Genomic DNA, 17896 nt, shown 5'->3' with positions numbered 1-17896 from the left:
ACAATGAAATGTTCAACACATTTTGCGACACCTCAGTAATCTGTTTAGTAGCTCAGTAATCGTGTTTATTTATGTTATATGATATATATACTCACCATTGCTTAGCAACTCGCCAATTAAACCTGCAAAGTTCAGCACAGGAGGAAGTCATTGCCATCAGTCTCTTTACTGATAAACATGCAAAACAGAAATGATGGGCAGTGTTTGTTTTTAGCTTGGCTTTTTTTTTTTTTTTTTTTTGCTTTTTTTTTTAATCATAATTTGTTTAAAAAATTCCACATACATTGTAGTGGCCCAGGGAACCAGGAGTTTCATAATAAAAGTCTAATTTGCAAATATAAGTTTAGATTATTTAATGCAGAGTCTCCATACTAATAACATTTTGTCTTTTTTTTTTACCTAAAATTAAGATCAAACACCTAAAATGTCGGATCTAACTGATGGCCATTAATCTTAAACAAAGGCTTACTGTTGCTGATTTCCACAAAAACTCCTCTTTGCATATAAAGAAATATAAACTTCTGTTATTAAGGTTGTTAGGACTGGGAATATGGTGTTTACATCAGCACTGCTTAATCAGATAGCTGCTGAAATCTGATAATGTTTTCACACTATGAGCACTATGAACTCGTGATGCTCATTGCAATCATACACCCACCAACAGCCTATTTTCACTCCTTCCTCCTGCATCATTTAAATAGCAGCAGTGCTTCTGATTGTATCTATACTGATAGGCATGGTGGTTCTGGTGTATTGCTATCTTGGTAACAGAAAACACAGGTCTTATACCCCTGATGCTTACTGATTGTGTGTTTGTGTCACAGGCTCTGGGCTGTCTGCTGTATAAGCTGTGTTATTTCTCGCTGCCGTTCGGAGAGAGTCAGGTGGCAATCTGCGACGGAAACTTTACCATCCCGGACAACTCGCGCTACTCTCACGACATGCACTGCCTGATCCGTGAGTCCCAACCAGAAACTTCTGCTCAGTTCTTTTCTGTTTCCTCAGAACAGATGTCAGAGCTCATAGATTTCTATATATTTGTATTTACTGCGGTGGAGTTAAAGGAAATTACACTCTTGGGCAGTAGGGTGAGCCAAACATGAAAATTCTCACACAGTGCTGCTTTAATTAAGTTACAATTTTTCATTAAAAAGAGTGTCTGTGTAACTACGAATCAAAACAAATGAATCAAATTGAATCATGTATAAATAAGTCTTTAACTGAATCATTTTAATCAGACTGAATCAGATCATTATCTGCTTCTGGGTTTTGCGGATTTATTTTTTTTGTATCCCTGATTTTCTTCCTTTCATCTCTTCTCCTTGGTGCTCTCTCTCTCCGTCTGTCTGTCTGTCTGTTTCTGTGTGTATGTCTGTGTGCGGATGGTGGTGGTGGTGTATTAGGCTATATGTTGGAGCCGGATCCTGATAAAAGGCCGGATATCTATCAAGTGTCCCACTTTGCTTTCAGGCTGGCCAGACGCGACTGTCCGGTCCAGAATGTGAAGGTCAGTCTAATCCTGCTGGTTCTGGTCGTTCGGGTTCTGTATGAGTTTCTAATATGATTAAAGTGATTGCTATCTTCTCCAGCTTTTTCCAGCTTTTCTCCAGTACTCTGGCATTGGTAGATGTGCTGCTTTGCTGATCTGCAGTTTTCTGATTCATTGTAATCCGCCCCTGAAATGTCTGTGTTTCCATGATTCCCAGAATTCCCCACTCCCTAATAAGCTTCCTGAGCCGGTGAGAGCGAGCGAGGCGGCAGCCAAGAAGAGCCAAACACAGACCAAGGCCAGGTACGGCTCCCAGCTTCTAAAACAAAGTAAAACAAAACATCATGATTCAATATCAGTATAATTTCTTGCACCCATAAACACTTGATTTATGGCTCGATTACCTGTACAGGGATTAAGCCTGTTCAAATACTATACTGACCCGTTAATGGAAAATTTTCATTTAAAATGCTACATCCAGACTATGAAGAAACACATAAGGAATCATGCAGTAACTTAAAAGTGTTAAACAAACCAAAATATGAAATAATATGTATTATTTAGGTGCTCTTATCCGGGGATATAGGTGCTCTTATCTGGGGATATAAAAAATAATAAAATAATGAAGAAACATAATTGTCCAAACTTCGTACTATATGTTAAAAAGATTTTGAGACAAATGTTTCAGACACGTTAATTGTTTCTTCTAAAATGAAAGGAATTTTTAAAAGTTTATACTGTTATAGAATCCCAAATGGTTGTCATCTGATCCAAGCTTTACATGTGATTATGGAACAAATAGAGCAGAAATGAGGAGCAGTGATTATAGTTTGTTTTTTAATAGACTTTAGCAGAATTTGCATTTGTTTCTAAAATCAAAATAATAATTAGATGCAGGCCAAATATTTAAAATGACCCGGGGTCTTGGGTAAGGCAGCTCTACAGATATGGACTGTAAGACTGTTGTACTAACTGTGAATTCTCTACAGACTTACAGACCCCATCCCCACCACTGAGACCTCCATCACCCCCCGGCAGCGGCCCAAAGCCGGACAGGCCCAGCCACAGCCTATAGGGGGCGTCCTGCCTATACAACCTGCTGCCCTAACGCCCCGCAGGAGAGCCAACCTGCCGGCCCAGAGTGCTGCGCAGTCCATAGGTACCAACACACGCACCTGCCACATCGCCCTCACCTGCCATACACACAACTGCCACATCGCTCTCACCTGCCACACACACAACTGCCACATCGCCCTCACCTGCCACATTGCCCTCTCCTTCCACACACACCTGCTGCATCGCACTTACCTGCACATTGCTCTCTCCTACACTCATCTGCCCCATCATCCTCACCTGTAACACACACACCTGCCATATTGCCCTCACCTGCCACATCGCCCTCGTCTGTCACAATGCACTTACCTGCCAATCGTCCTCACTATTGCACACACACCTGCCACATCGCCCTCACCTTCCATATCACAATCACTTGTCATATCATGCTCACCTGCCATATCACGCTCACCTGCCACATCGCCCTCACCTGCCACACACACACACCTCCTACATCATCCCCACCTGTCACAAACCTTTAAAATCACCTCCACCTGCCACACACCCCTTCTAAAATGCCCTTACCTGTCACACACACATCCCGCAACCCTTTAAACGTTTGACTAAGCTCTTTTTCTCTCTCTAGCTGTAAATTTGGCTCAGCCGGCCGCTGCACTGCAATCTCAACTCGCACAACCACAACCTGCCCCCACCCAGCCCAAACAGGTGAGCTGTTCCTGAATGTGTGTGTGTGTGTGTGTCTATAGGTGTGCTCACCCTGTGAGTGAAAATCTAAAATTGCTGACTGCTTCTTTTGCTTGTTTGTCTGTCTGTCTTTTGTTCTATCAGCCTGTCTGTCAGCCTGTTCAGCCGGTCCCTGTTTCAGCAGCAGCAGGAGGCGGAGCTCCAGCAGTGGCTAGCCCCGCCCCCCAGATAGCTACAGTGGCCCCTTCGAGTCCAGCTCCGCCCACGGCTCCTGCACGCACCGCCCGACGCAAACAAACTGCACAACAGCAGCAACAACCACAGCAGCTGCCACAGCAGCCCCCACAACAACCACAGCAGCCACCTCCATCTGCCCCCACTCCGGCCGTCCAACCGCCGTCCAGCACTGAGGAAACGGTAAACACATATGTGTGTTACAAATTAAAAACTGAAATTAAATATTTTTTTTTTATCCTAGTTAACCCTCACCTGCCACACACATACACACATACCTGCCACACAACAATCACCTTCACCTGCCACATAGCCCTCACCTGTCACACATTTGCCATATCACCCTTACTTGCCACATCAACCTTATCTGCCACACACACCTGTCACACCACACTCACTTGACACATCACCCACACCCACCACACACACGCCTGGGTTAAAGTAAAGTACTATGTATTGTTACCACTGAAGCGAGTGTGTTACAGCCACTAGCTGAGCAGGCTAAATAAACAGCGCTGATATCATACACACTTTTGAAATTTAGATAATTAGTAGCCTACTTTAATTCAAATTCACATCTGTCTTATACATTATTTTTTTTATTTTACTTAATTCTATTGATTTATTTATTTATTTTTACCTCCCTTCCTGCAGCCTGTGACGCCCGGTCTATCTCAGACCCCGCCCTCTTCCCCCCGGACGGCCCAGAAGGCGGGACACAGGCGGATCCAGAGTGATGTCACACACAGCTCCATGTTCGGAGTTCCCGTCAGCCAATCAACGCAGCAGCTGCAGGCCGCCAGCGCCGAGGCTAACCTCAACAAGTCCAAGTGAGAAACGTGCACTGAAAATTTTTTTTGTTGCAGTAATATATTCTTGAAATTAATAAAGTATTTTTTATTATTTGTGTTGTATCAGCAAGAATATTGTTACCACAAACATACTCTAAAACACTGTGATATATATAGATATATATAGAGCCGTGTTGCCCACCACTAATATCTACAGTACATATTGGTGTTACGACTCTCTGCTGTTGCAGGTCAGAGAGCGCCACTCCGTCCAACTCTCCACAGTCCTCTCAGCAGAGCGTGTATGAACCTGGCCAGCAGGGCGGCGCTGTAGCCCCCCCTTCCACCCCTGCCGCCCCCTCTACTCCTGCCACCCCCGCTGCCCCCCAGCCGGCCCCCACGGCCGTGAGTGTGAGCAGCCCCCCGGACCAGCCCTCCTGGAACCCCTTCGGAGACGACAACTTCTCCAAGCTGACGGCCGAGGAGCTTCTCAACAAAGACTTCGCCAAACTCGTCGATGGTAACACTCCTCTACATATATCAGTCATCTCAGTGTATCAGGTGACATTCCTGAACAGCCAATCAGATTTGTTTAGCTGTTTTGTTAATCAGAAATACTAAAATAAACAGGTGTGATGTGAGGTGAAGATCTTAAATTTTAAACGGAACAGTAAACGGAACTGAAAATAATTGTGTGTGTTTGTGTGTAGAATCTGCGGAGCCTCCCCTTGTTTGCACAGAGGAGCTTCTTCCTGGACTGGATGCTGTTGAACCCATCCCTCAACCTGCAGGTAAATTTACAGTACCAGTCAAAAGTTTCTGAGTTTCTTTCTTTTTTTTACATCGTAAATGTAATATTGAACACTATATTAAAGCTGTACAGGTACACATGCAGAATTATTTAGTAAAAAAAAGTGTTAAATAAACCAGAATATGTTTCATAATTTAAATTCTCCTATATAGGTCATTTATCTTTGAGGACAGATCTGCACACTCTTGGTATTTTAATCTCAGTGTCTTCATGAGGGAGAGTCACCTGGAATAGTTTTCTCAGTGTCTTGAAAAAGTTTCTGGAGGTGCTGAAAAATAGTTGCAGAAGCTCCAGCTCATCCCTATTAAATCACCTCAAATCACCATCTCAGTTCATCAGGTTTAGGTTTTACTGTTTACTGTAGGAGAGTTTACGTAATTCCATATGTGTCATTTAAATATCTTCATTATTAATCTACAATGTAGAAAATAAATTACCGTATTTTTCGGACTATAAGGCGCACCGTATTATAAGACGCACTATCAAAGAACGCCTATTTTCTGCTATTTTTCCATACATAGGGCGCATCGCATTATAAGGCGCGTTAAGTGACACTAGAAAGGGTGCCTATATCAAAGTGAACAGGGGTGGCGCCATGTTTCCCTTCCCCCACCGGGGGTGGTCGCTTGCCGGTGGAGCGTCTCCGTATACAAATCTAGCTCTTTCAAAGTCAAACGAGTGCTGGATATTAATCTACACAGATTCCTCTCCTGAAAACTGTTTATTTGGGTGAGTAACGTGCTTCAGTTTATTTACAGTAAGCTTAGATTTCCAGATGTCCACTAAGGCTTGCTGCACCAGCGTTAGCATAGCTATCCGCTAGCACGCTAGCTAGTCACCTAAACTAGTAAAGTTAACCCAAATTTAAACGACAGCGTTACACTGAGTAATCCTGCGTGTTCTGGTAAGACAGTGAGATATTAGCTAGCGATTCGTCCCCCGTAGCTTGTTTTAACACGGTAAACAAGCAGATTACAGGCTGATAAAACTCACCTCTGAGAGAGTTAGCGCTTAGCATCTAGCTAATGATAGCCAGGCAAAGCAGCACAGACTTACAGGCCGATAACTCACCTCTGAACGGTGAACGCTTAGCGATTAGCATCTAACTCTAATAATACTGCTCCAGCAGTATTAAAAGTGCTAAATTTAGAAAATACTGATCTCTGAACAGTGAAAAAGCTAGCTAGCTAAGCGGTTAGCATCTAGCTATTGCTGCTCCAGCCTCGGAGCGGCACGGCTCTGCACGGAGTGTGTGTTTACTGCTCCTTACACCTGACGGGTAAAATTTAGATAATACTGATCTCTGAACAGTGGATAAGCTAGCTAATGCTATTTGCTGCTCCAGCCTCGGAGCTGCACGGCTCTGGACTCTGTATAGCACTGAAACTCTGTATAACGCTGCACGGAGTGTGTGTTTACTGCTCCTTACAACCTGACGAGTAAAATTTAGATAATACTGATCTCAGTGAATAAGCTAGCTAGCTTAGCGGTTAGCATCTAGCTAATGCTATTGCTGCTCAGCCTCGGAGCTGCACGGCTCTGGACTCTGTATAGCACTGAAACTCTCTATAACGCTGCACGGAGTGTGTGTTTACTGCTCCTTACAACCTGACGAGTAAAATCCATACAAAAGGCGCACCGTATTATAAGACGCACTGTCAATTTTTGTGAAAATTAAAAGTTTTTAAGTGCGCCTTATAATCCGAAAAATACGGTAAATGAAAAAATACTGAAGAACACTGAATGAGAGAAGGTGTCCCAACTATAGACTGGTACAAAATGTGCAAAAGAAAATCACAAGCAGCGTATTTAATATAGTGGTAAATATGAAGAAAATGTTCAGTGTGCACAGATACTGAAATACTCCATCTGAGGAAATGCTGGAAGCACAGATACCTCTGAAATTCTTCTGTTATGTTGGTTATGTTTTTTCAGTCTCTGAGGTAGTGCAGTGGTTTTAGGCTGCAAATCAACTCAAAAACTCAAAACTATGAAATTATCCTTTAAGTAACTTCTTAATTATCTTTACCATCCCTCTTTCTCTTCCTACAGCTGAAAGACCTGCTGATATTCTGGGTTTGGACGGAGGTCCTGGGTTGTTGGCAGTTCCAGGTAAGTCAGCTGTGTGTGTGTAAGGGAGGAGGACAGTGTGAGATCAGTGTAATTGATCAGTATATGTAGTTTATTGATTATGATTGATGTGTTTTGGTATAGAGAAGCTGATCGAGGGGCTGAAGTCTCCGGACGCATCTCTGATGCTGCCGGATCTGCTGTCCATGTCTGACCCGTTCGGTAGCTCCGTGGAGGACTCCAGAGACGGTAAAGCACGACACTAACCTCGGGACTAGGGCATGGGAACGCCCACAGCTGTATAAGTTGTGAGGTGTTTGTTACCTTGTAAGTGGGTTTGATAGAACACGGGTCAGAGTGCCGGGGATGTCTGGCTAGAATTGTCCGTGTGAACAGCGACTAGTGACTCTGTTTGAAATCACATCCTGTCCTAAACCCTCTGTAAGGTGCGTCGTGATGCTCTTTGCTAGCCAGCATTCTATTTTTGCAACTTCCACCTGCATAGTTAAAAATTAGTACAGTGCGTGTGAATATATCTTGTTAATTGGCAATCCGCCAAAGTCAGAGTGCACCTGACTCTTAAAGGGAATGGTAAATGACTTGCTGATTGGTGTGATTTAATTAAGAGAATTAGTGCATGCTATTTGAACGTTTCGAGACGTGCAAAGTGTACTTTTCCTGTCGTTACAATAGCAAAGACACACTGACACACCCTTAATCAGGCTGCTTGGTGCACCTGTAGATTACACTGAAATATGGCTTTTGGTCTCTCTCTCCCTCTTTCTCTCTTCCTCTTTCTCTCTCCCTCTTTCTCTCTCTCTCTCTCTCTCTCTCTCCCTCCCTCTTTCTCTCTCTCTCTCCCTCAGGTCTGGTTGCTTGTGTGGACTCTTTGATTCCTGGGCTGGAGGCTCCTCAGGTTCATCCAGTGCAGATGGACGCAGGTGCAGCAGTAATAACAGGTAAATACAGGAGCAACATTAGAGCGGTTTAATGTAATAGTTTGCAAAGTTTTTTAGGTTTTCTCAGAAATTTTGTTACATTTTTTGGACTAAATAAATCCAGCTCATTGGAGTCACTAAATCATTTTAAACTTTTAATTTCAAACCATCTTTCGTCCTTTTGCTTGTCTTATTTCCTTTTTTTATCTTTTTATTTGATCTCTACCATTCACATTATTGTTTGATACAACCAGTCTTCTATTATTTTTTTGTTTTGTGTTCATTATTATTTATAAATTTAGCTTTTTATTGATCTCTAAATCTCTAAATTACTTCGATTTGTTTATGAAGTTTGTTATTATAGGTTAACATGATTTAAAAGTTGATTTTTATGTTAAAGTTAAAAATGTGAAAATATGTGTAAACTTCAATGTGTCCCAAGGTGAAAATAAGGATTGATTTATTGATATATTGATTGATTGGCCTGGGCAAGTGAACAATGTTTTATAATCTGGAATTTTAACATATTCCATTAAAAATCGAATTTCTTAATTTTCTGCCTCCAGACTCTCTGGTTGGTGAAGAGTCTCTTCTGGGAGGTCCTCTCACATCTGGCCCCGCCCCCTGCCTAGATGAGTTTGCACCTGTCTCAGGAGGCTCCTCCCAGAGCATGGCAGGTGAGGGGAAGATTGCTTAGTGGGAGAGAATATTACTCACACTTATAATAATAGGAATAATAATAATAATGTCATTATTATTATATAAACATTATATAAATTTTTGTGCAGACTCGTCCTGTTTGATCTCCGGCTTTGATGCTGCGAGCCCTGAGAAGAGCGCAGATGATGAGTTTGATCCGATTCCAGTGCTGGTTTCCAAAACCTCGCAAGGTAATCAGATCTGCTACATCACACCTTCCTAAACATCTCACATTAAATATATCATCTCATCTCATGATGAATAAATTTACAGCTCTGGTGTCTAATACAGAGCTGTCAGTAGAGATGTAACAGTGCTCTCTGATTCATTCTCAGCTGAAGGAATAAATAATTCTCCAAACTGGGTTTCTGTAAGTTTGACGCTGTCTCCGGAGTTTTAGCTTTAGCTGCTCGCATTCGTAAATACCTAAGATACAAACTCAGACTCGTAGTGTGCGGTTTGGGACACATCCATCTTTAAAACTCTTCAATTTGTAAACAATGACGACAATTATGTGGAAGGATTTCTGGCTGTTGGGAGTAAATGACTAGACTACTTATGCCTCCCTGTTTAAATAATAAAACTACATACAGCACCACCTAGTGCACTGAAGTAGCAACTTTTCCTGTTTGCAGTTTAAACCTTCATGCAGTCTTGTTGTTTAGTCTTTAGAAGGAGACTTTAGGGAGGCAGAGTTTCATAAGCTGAGTGAACATGCTTTTTTTGCAGCAGTATTGCTCCAACTATTTAACCTACGGCAGTGTAGACTGCATGTGTAAGACTTGTGTGTCTTGTGGAAGAAAGAGTGTAAAGAGCTTAACCCTATTAACCAGATTCCCCTCCACAGAGTGCATATTATAGCCAACACAGTGAGTAGCTATTAGCACAGCAACACAGCAGAGCTCACAAACATCACTAACCACAGAAACCTGCAGTGAATGCAGCAGATTAATCACATTTAAACTTCACCCAAAGTAAAGCCACTGGAATCACTCTTAGAAAAAACAAATTTATTGCTGGATAAGCAGCACTTTTTTACTTTGGAATCATCTGTTCCCACAAGTTTTCACCTTAGTGCATCATTACACCACAACTGAACATGACATAATCTTAAAACTGTTGAATAAATAATCAAATATCGTTTTTGATCAACACAAGGAACACAGGAAAATAATAGTAATGTTTATAGTTATTTTAGTGTGTAAAAATGTAAAGTATTAAAAGTTAAGGTGATGAACTGGAAAGCTCCTGAATTAAAGAGAAATTTCATTTGCGTAACTCTCGTTTTCTTTCTTCTTTCCTCTCTGTCTTTCTTATTCTCTTTTTATTTCTCTCTCACTCTTGTTCCTGCCCTCCTGCCTCCCCCCCTCTCCTATGCTCTTGCGCCCCCTTGTGGCTGTTTTATTGTTCTCCTCTCAGGAGGCTCCTCCCACAGCTCCAGCGGCGGTTCTGAGTCCAGTTTGCCGAGCCTGGCCCGTTCACTGCTGCTGGTGGACCAGCTGATCGACCTGTAGATCCGCACAGCCTGCAGAACTCTTCTCGCTTCTCCTCTCTTTATCTGTCAATCCAGCCATCTATTATCCCATCCCTCCATTCATTAGCCCATTCAATCTTCCGTTCTTTTGCCTGGCTTCCGTCCAACACCCGCCATTATCCCTCTCTTCCTTTTTTCTTTTCGCCATCGCTGTATCACCTTCTGCCTTTTCTTCCTTTTCTTATTCATCTGTTCGGGTTTCATCTCGCCTTCATTTTATCTTTTGTTCATCTTTTCATCACAGACTCGTTTTAGGTTTGTGCGCCACCTGCTGGGTGGTCACAATCATGTTCGTAATATATGAGTAAGGTTGTTTGGTTTCTGAAGAACTGTAGGATATATTTGTATTTTTCATATTTGAGTTGTGTTGGCCACAGGAGGTGTGTGTGTGTGTATTGTAAGAGTGTGTGTGTGTAAGAGTGTGAGTGTGTATTGTAAGAGTGTGAGTGTGTAAGAGTGTGAGTGTGTATTGTAAGAGTGTGAGTGTGTAAGAGTGTGAGTGTGTATTGTAAGAGTGTGAGTGTGTATTGTAAGAGTGTGAGTGTGTATTGTAAGAGTGTGAGTGTGTATTGTAAGAGTGTGAGTGTGTATTGTAAGAGTGTGAGTGTGTATTGTAAGAGTGTGAGTGTGTATTGTAAGAGTGTGAGTGTGTATTGTAAGAGTGTGAGTGTGTATTGTAAGAGTGTGAGTGTGTATTGTAAGAGTGTGAGTGTGTATTGTAAGAGTGTGAGTGTGTATTGTAAGAGTGTGAGTGTGTAAGAGTGTGAGTGTGTATTGTAAGAGTGTGAGTGTGTATTGTAAGAGTGTGAGTGTGTATTGTAAGAGTGTGAGTGTGTATTGTAAGAGTGTGAGTGTGTAAGAGTGAGTGTGTATTGTAAGAGTGTGAGTGTGTAAGAGTGTGAGTGTGTATTGTAAGAGTGTGAGTGTGTAAGAGTGTGAGTGTGTATTGTAAGAGTGTGAGTGTGTATTGTAAGAGTGTGAGTGTGTATTGTAAGTGTGTGTGTGTGTGTGTATCGTAACAGTGTGTGTGTGTATTGTAAGATTGTGTGTGTGTATTGTAAGAGTGTGAGTGTGTATTGTAAGATTGTGTGTGTGTATTGTAAGAGTGTGAGTGTGTATTGTAAGAGTGTGTGTGTGTTGTTGTAAGAGTGTGTGTGTGTATTGTTAGAGTGTGTGTGTATTGTAAGAGTGTGTGAGTGTGTATTGTAAGAGTGTGTGTGTATTGTAAGAGGGTGTGTGTGTGTGTGTGTGTGAATTGTAAGAGTGTGAGTGTGTATTGTAAGAGTGTGTGTTGCAGTGCTGAGCTAGTTAAGGCCGAAACATACTTCACACAAATATGTGAACGCAGGTGCTTCAAGCTACCTTGATTGGGATTTGTGTGTAGCTGCATTCTAAAATGTGTTATGATTCATTTTATAAAGCAATCGAATCTGCATTCTCAGAGGAGGCACTAGGGGGTGCTACTGCAAGAGCCAAGTTGGTTTATATTGCTGCTGTGCTTTTTGCAGTCAACTGTCGTAGTGGAATCCTATTTAGAGACACTATTATTTGTCTAGAGAAGGAAATATGGATTTCAGCTCATACAGTGAGTAGCTATTAACACAGCAACACAGCAGAGCTAACAAACATCACTAACCATAGAAACATTCTGCAAACGCAACAGATTCTAGCCCCTCCCTTGATCAGTATTTGTGATGAGCTCCGAAAACACTGATCGGTCCATCTCTAGATTTGTGCTCTAGCGCCCCCTTCTCAGCACTGAGTGCTTTTAATTGTACATTACCCTAAAAAAATACCTTTAGTAAGAACATATGTTGAGTTGTGTGTGTGTGTTTGGGTGAAGTATGTTTTGTGCCTTTGGCCCTGAGAGTAAATCGTGCCAACAAGTGAAGCTTGTTTTTGAAAAGACACAGGTGTGTTATTGTCACCTGTGTGAAGATGAGCGCATTCTGAGCCAAACATGTCAGGGATCAGTGTCAGCTTAGCATTAGCTAGTCTAGTCCCAAAGTCAGCAAGGCAGTTTCGAATTTGAGTAAAAGAAAACCTAAAAACATTTGGAGACGTTGACCTTCATGAGCCAAATGACCATCCTTTCTTTCTCGATTTGCAGCAGTTTAGCTCTACCATTCAACCTATAGCAGTTTAGATCTCCACCCATTCAGCCTACAGCAGTTCATAGCTTCATGTGATCAACCTACAGCAGCAGTTTAGCTCCACCCTCAGTAAAGTAAGTAAAAAAAAAACAGTAGGCTTCAGTATGTTTAGTTTGCTGTAAATCGACAAAGAATATTTGTAATATTTTCCTGTTTATTCATTTTTAAACCTTATAAAATCTGCAAAAGCCTTTTATTACACCTGTAATGAACATAAATCAACATTTATTCAGACATCAGTCATCGTAAAGGCTTAAGATGGAATAAGCCGTTAAATAGATCCCTGCGTACGTTTAGCTGTAACTTAAGAAAATCTTAGAAAATCAAAATGAAACTTTTGGCATCCCGCAGATTTCTACAGTCAGAGTCTTATAAAGCCGTTATAAGTGTGAGAATTAAAGGGCAGTGAGTCCCAAGGACTTTAATCATTTCCACACAATCATCGTCATCGATCTTCATCATAACTTCATAATCATTATCACCCTGCCTCCACCCCTCCGTCCCCTGTAAATAACTCTATTGATGTTGTACGTTGGTCCAGAATTGTAAATGTAAATTGATGTATATCTGCAATATCTGACCCCGCCCCCTTTAGTGATCTGTGCCCCTGTGTATAAATCAGTCTGCAGCTCTGTTTACACGGCTCAGCTTTACACTGGGAGCTCGGCTAACGGAGTTATTCAAAATAAGGTACAGGAACACGACAGTACCTATATTTCATGTCTGAGAGTGTGGGAACCTGTTGAGGTTCTCCACGTTTTCCACAGGCTTGTACAATCCGCACCACTCAAAACGACCTTTTTGAAATACAGGTTTCTTTGAGTTTTATATATTAGAAGCACCACTTTCAGTTCCAAAATAAAACTTCATAAAATATTAAATAAACTAAAGAAGTAGCTGTTCTGTAAGGTTTTGGTGAGAATAGATAAGAGCACTTTTAAAAGTACTTTTAAAACATGCATTGTGGTGCAGTCTTAATTCAGAGTGTATGAATCTGGTGATTCTAGCAAGAATTCCCAGCCAGAAAAATGTCCTGGGACCTACCAGACCACTTATTTAATCATTTTAAATGAATATATGTGGCTTTGCAGAATGGTAGAATAACATTATAAATATTATAATAATAATAAATTTTATAATGTTCAATTAAAATGTTCAAAAGGTTTAAAGATGTGGATTAAGGAACTAGAAACATGATAGAAACATCATATGAAGGTTCTTTCCACAAACAAATGGCTCCTTTATGGAACTAAAAGTGGTACCTATGACATCACCTACAGAAGAATTTTTCTTTTTGAGAAAAACAAAACCCAAGAAAGCTCATTTTCCACATTAATGCCACATAGGAAGAAAGTGTGCTCTGTTTAAAATGTCTAGAGAAGTGGATATGAAGATTTCTTAATGCCATCACTTATAGAACCCTTTGTAGAACCTTAAAGATATAATTGAAGGTATATGACATCAATGTGTAAACATTAATAATTCCACTGGCCCCACCTCCCTGTGTAAAACTGGCCCCGCCCAAACAGGGCTGTACCGTCCTGCATTCCTGCCCTTGTAGTAAATGATACAACAAATTGCTTTAAAGAAATATTTGATATATATGGTTAAGATTCTATGTGAATATGAATAGAGTGTAAGAGAATGAATGTATGAAATGAGTATCCATATAAATATAAATACAGATATATGTATATCAGTCATATAATATTGAGCAGATCTTTATTATCTTGGTCTTTATGTGTTGAGCCGTGTTTGCGAATGTAAAAAAAAAAAAAAAAATCCTGTTTTATTTCTTTATTTGCGTTTCCTCTGTGCTGCTGTTCCGCGAAAATGGAAAATGGGAAAAGGACAATCTTTATCCGGCGGCTGATTTTCCTTCTGTTGGATTTTGTTGGTTTATTTCAGTCTGTGGTGATGCTGTGTGTCTGTAGTGTCTGTAGGGGGCGCTGTGTAAACCCTTACTTGTACTGGGACAGAGGACGACTGCGGTACTGATTGGGTACCGATACGGACCATGTGAGCAGGAGAGAGAGAGAGTGTGTAAAGGTGTACGGAACTTCTCGCTCTCTTCCCAGCGTCTCTCCTTTACCGTCAGTGATCAACACGGCGTAAACTGGACGGGGAGGGGCGGGGCTAATGCTATGGACACACCCACGCTCGGACGACTGGACATTTGTATTGGTATCTACAGGAACTGTTGGGTCGAGATGATCGGAGTTTGTTTTGTTAATGGGGGAAATGCTGCAGAAGCTGAAACTGACAACGTTCTACAGGAGAACCTTTATTTACAGTATGTAAGCAGTACTGACCTGTGCAGAACCAGAACCAGAACCCTGAACTTTGTTATTACGGTTAACAGGGAACATATCAAAACAATCAAATCAATTCAAGAGAGTATAAAATTGTGTTGGGCGAATCAGTGCTGCTGCCAGTGCTGCTGCCAGTGCTGCTGCCAGTGCTGCTGCCAGTGCTGCTGCCAGTGGTCATATGGCAGTAAGAGTGCCAGTACTAGTAATGATGCCAGTGCCGGGTATGTGTCAGTGGCGGTATCTTTTTGCACATTTCTCTCAGAGCAGACGCATATCAGAACACAGCCCTGCTTTTGATTATTGAATTTAATCAAAACAATGTATTGATTGGTGTGTGTGTGTGTGTTACATGAAAGAGCTCTTAAAGATGTTACAGGCACCTCTACTATAAGCACAGCCTTCTCCTTTCTTCTCTGTTCTAATCGTCTTGTTCTTTATCTTCTCTTGAACTCATTTCTTACAGTATCTTCTCTTCTCATTTCACCGGATAGCTCTGTCACTCACCACATCTTGTCTGTTCTCATCCTGTTGACTCTCGTCTCACCTTGTCTCTTCTCTTCTTTTCTCGACTCATTTCGGGTTTTTTATATGGTGTCTCTTCTAGTCTCATCTCATCTCAACTTTTCTGTAATCATCTCTTCCTTCTCTCTTCTCGTCTCTTGTTTTCTCGTTTTAACTCGTCACACCTTTTCTGTTTTCTGTTTTCTCATTGCTTCTCATTTCATCTCTTCTCTTCTTGACTCGTCATCACATTTACTCTTTACTTATCTTGGCTCTTCTGGTCTCATCTCATCACTGCTTTTTCTCTTTTCTACTTGTCCCATCTATTTTCTTTTGTTCTCATCTCATCTTCTCTTGTCTCAGCTCAGCTTGTCTCTTTTCTCCTCTTTTCTCTTCTCTGCTCTTTTCTTCTCAGTGGGAGTAATAATGTGTCTGAGTGATGATGCTGAACTGTACATGTATAATGTTAGCTAGTCATAAACTGAGCCATTGATCCACATTATTGATCCTGATAGATGTTAATCATCTTTGATCTAAAGGGTGCTTGATGTTCTGCTGCGGGAGCTCTGGTCTCTCTGCTGGTTTTAACTGGGGGGGGGTCAGGATTCACCAGTTTCCTCTCGTTCTACAACCAAGACATATGTTTCCTTTAGTTTAGCTAATACTGGAGCTATGAAGCTGATGTTGCTAACCAGTTCTACATTTATATGTTAAGTTTCAGTCTGTGTGTTCAGTATTTAAAGAAACGTTTTGTTTGTTTTTTGCCCAAACGATCAATTTCAGTGCATTATTAATAAAACATGAAGGGCATGGACCTACAAAACCAGGACCTTAGCATGCAGCCTTTAGCCTTATTTAGCGATATAGCTTCAGTGCTAAAACTAAAGTACTTCAGATATCATTCATATCTTCTTGGATGATCGATATTGATGATGATGATGATGTAGAGATCTGAGAGTGGGGGAGCTGGTGGACCCTGATGTTCCTCCAGACTGTGGTGTTAAACAGTGAGTGTGCTGTAGCTGGTGCAGATGAAAGCGTTCCGTATTGAGGAGATTGAGCTGGTGTTCCCTCTGTACAGCTCTCGTTAACCCTATGCAATCCCGCCCATCTGCTCGTAGAAGCTCCACTGTAGTGCAGTAGAGGTCTTGCTGGTAGAGTTTTGACTCGTGTAGTTGTGCAAACGTTCCCAGGTTTCCTTTCGTGTGCTAAAGCTCTTCATGTTGGGAGGAAAAAATAATAATAAATGCTATTTATTACGCTGTTGATCGCTGGGGTTGGAACGGTCTCTGGGCTTCGTAGCAAAAATCCCCCCGAAAAAAGCCCCGCCCCCGTGTTAGAGCAGAGACGACTCCATGTGCACCTTCTATTTTTGTGAAAAACAAACAAAATAAACAAAGAAAAGGGGTGTTCAATAAACATGTACATGTGAAAGTAAAGTCTGACTCGTCTTTAATACCTTTGTTTTTTAATTCATGTATTATATCAAAAACTTGTGCTTCATTTACTGCTTTATACATTGTAACTTGATATAGATTGATATGAACAGTATGAAAGCCACTGCCTTTGCTGTGCATCCTCGGTTTTGAACAAAGGTTTCCTTAGTACTTAGTCAAAAAAAACAATTATACACCTGGATATTATTTTTTGTTGTTTATTTATTCATTAATGCTATCTAGCCTAAGGACTCTACTACTCTACTAGGAATACTACTGAGAATAGTCCACCAATCAGAAATATCCAGCAGTGTCTTGTGGGTGGCATCCTATGGCCAGAAATGCTGAGAGTAAGGTAAACATGTGGAGATGCTCTAAAGTCTGGTTCTACTTTAAAACATTCATCCACACTTTATTTATTCCACAACATCACTGTGCTCTCACTCTAAATCATGATTATTATTCATTGTTAAGTAATTGACACCACTAATATAAATACAATTTAATGTTGCTGATCCTGATGCTGATATTTCTTAAAGAGAGCTCTTAAAAACTAAACTGCGTCCAGAAGTATGCTTAAGGAAAAATATTTGTAGTTTAAGCACAAGTAATGCTGTTAAACAAATACGTTGTGTGGGAATAATTAGCCCTTTATGTTTTTTTTTTTTTTTTTGGTACAATTAAGAAAAAGGTGTCAAAAAACCGGCTGTTTGGGGATCGGTATTGAATTCATGTATGTTGGCTCGCTGTAGTCTTTAGGTTGCAGTTTTATCATGTTAACAATAAAAACAATATTTTTTTTTATGCGTTTACATTCCTGGTAACAGCCGTTATTATTCCAGGTAAGCTTTACTTCACCACACGCTCTGCTCATTATCTCTGTGCTGTATGATGATTTCTGCCAATCTCCTGTTATAGTGTGAATGCACTGCTCTCCATTATAATTGCTTTACTTGTTACTTACACACACTTCTTCTAAGCCAAGCCAATAAACTGCTCTGAAGCCTACAGAAATAAACAGTTTTACATGCAAATATCCCTCAAACAAACCCCCACTCTGAATGAGTTCATCTCTCAAACAAACCCCCACTCTGAACGAGTTTATCTCTCAAACAAACCCCCACTCTGAACGAGTCCATTTTTCAAACAACCCCCACACTAAACAAGTCC

At 41.0% G+C, this 17896-nt stretch overlaps 1 protein-coding gene across 2 annotated transcripts in view; it reads left to right on the top strand.

Moving 5' to 3' along the window:
* Positions 1–17896, top strand: part of aak1b (AP2 associated kinase 1b) — a 35430-nt gene that overhangs the window by 12361 nt on the left and 5173 nt on the right. Inside the window, exons 7-21 of one of the 2 annotated variants that reach the window (XM_049468370.1) lie at positions 825–957; positions 1404–1507; positions 1707–1792; positions 2479–2648; positions 3189–3268; positions 3392–3664; positions 4136–4311; positions 4524–4792; positions 4983–5063; positions 7136–7195; positions 7298–7402; positions 8020–8112; positions 8658–8768; positions 8880–8981; positions 10210–16729. In XM_049468370.1, coding sequence (XP_049324327.1) covers positions 825–957; positions 1404–1507; positions 1707–1792; positions 2479–2648; positions 3189–3268; positions 3392–3664; positions 4136–4311; positions 4524–4792; positions 4983–5063; positions 7136–7195; positions 7298–7402; positions 8020–8112; positions 8658–8768; positions 8880–8981; positions 10210–10304 — 1938 coding nt within the window. In that variant the 3' untranslated portion in view covers positions 10305–16729. Of the gene's footprint in view, positions 1–824; positions 958–1403; positions 1508–1706; positions 1793–2478; positions 2649–3188; positions 3269–3391; positions 3665–4135; positions 4312–4523; positions 4793–4982; positions 5064–7135; positions 7196–7297; positions 7403–8019; positions 8113–8657; positions 8769–8879; positions 8982–10209; positions 16730–17896 lie in introns of those variants that run through there. The other variant, XM_049468369.1, reaches the window with a different exon arrangement.

This window comes from Astyanax mexicanus, chromosome 20 (genome assembly GCF_023375975.1).
Source record: "Astyanax mexicanus isolate ESR-SI-001 chromosome 20, AstMex3_surface, whole genome shotgun sequence".
NCBI classification, from domain to species: Eukaryota; Metazoa; Chordata; class Actinopteri; order Characiformes; family Acestrorhamphidae; genus Astyanax; species Astyanax mexicanus.
This window is presented reverse-complemented; position numbering and strand designations above follow the sequence as displayed.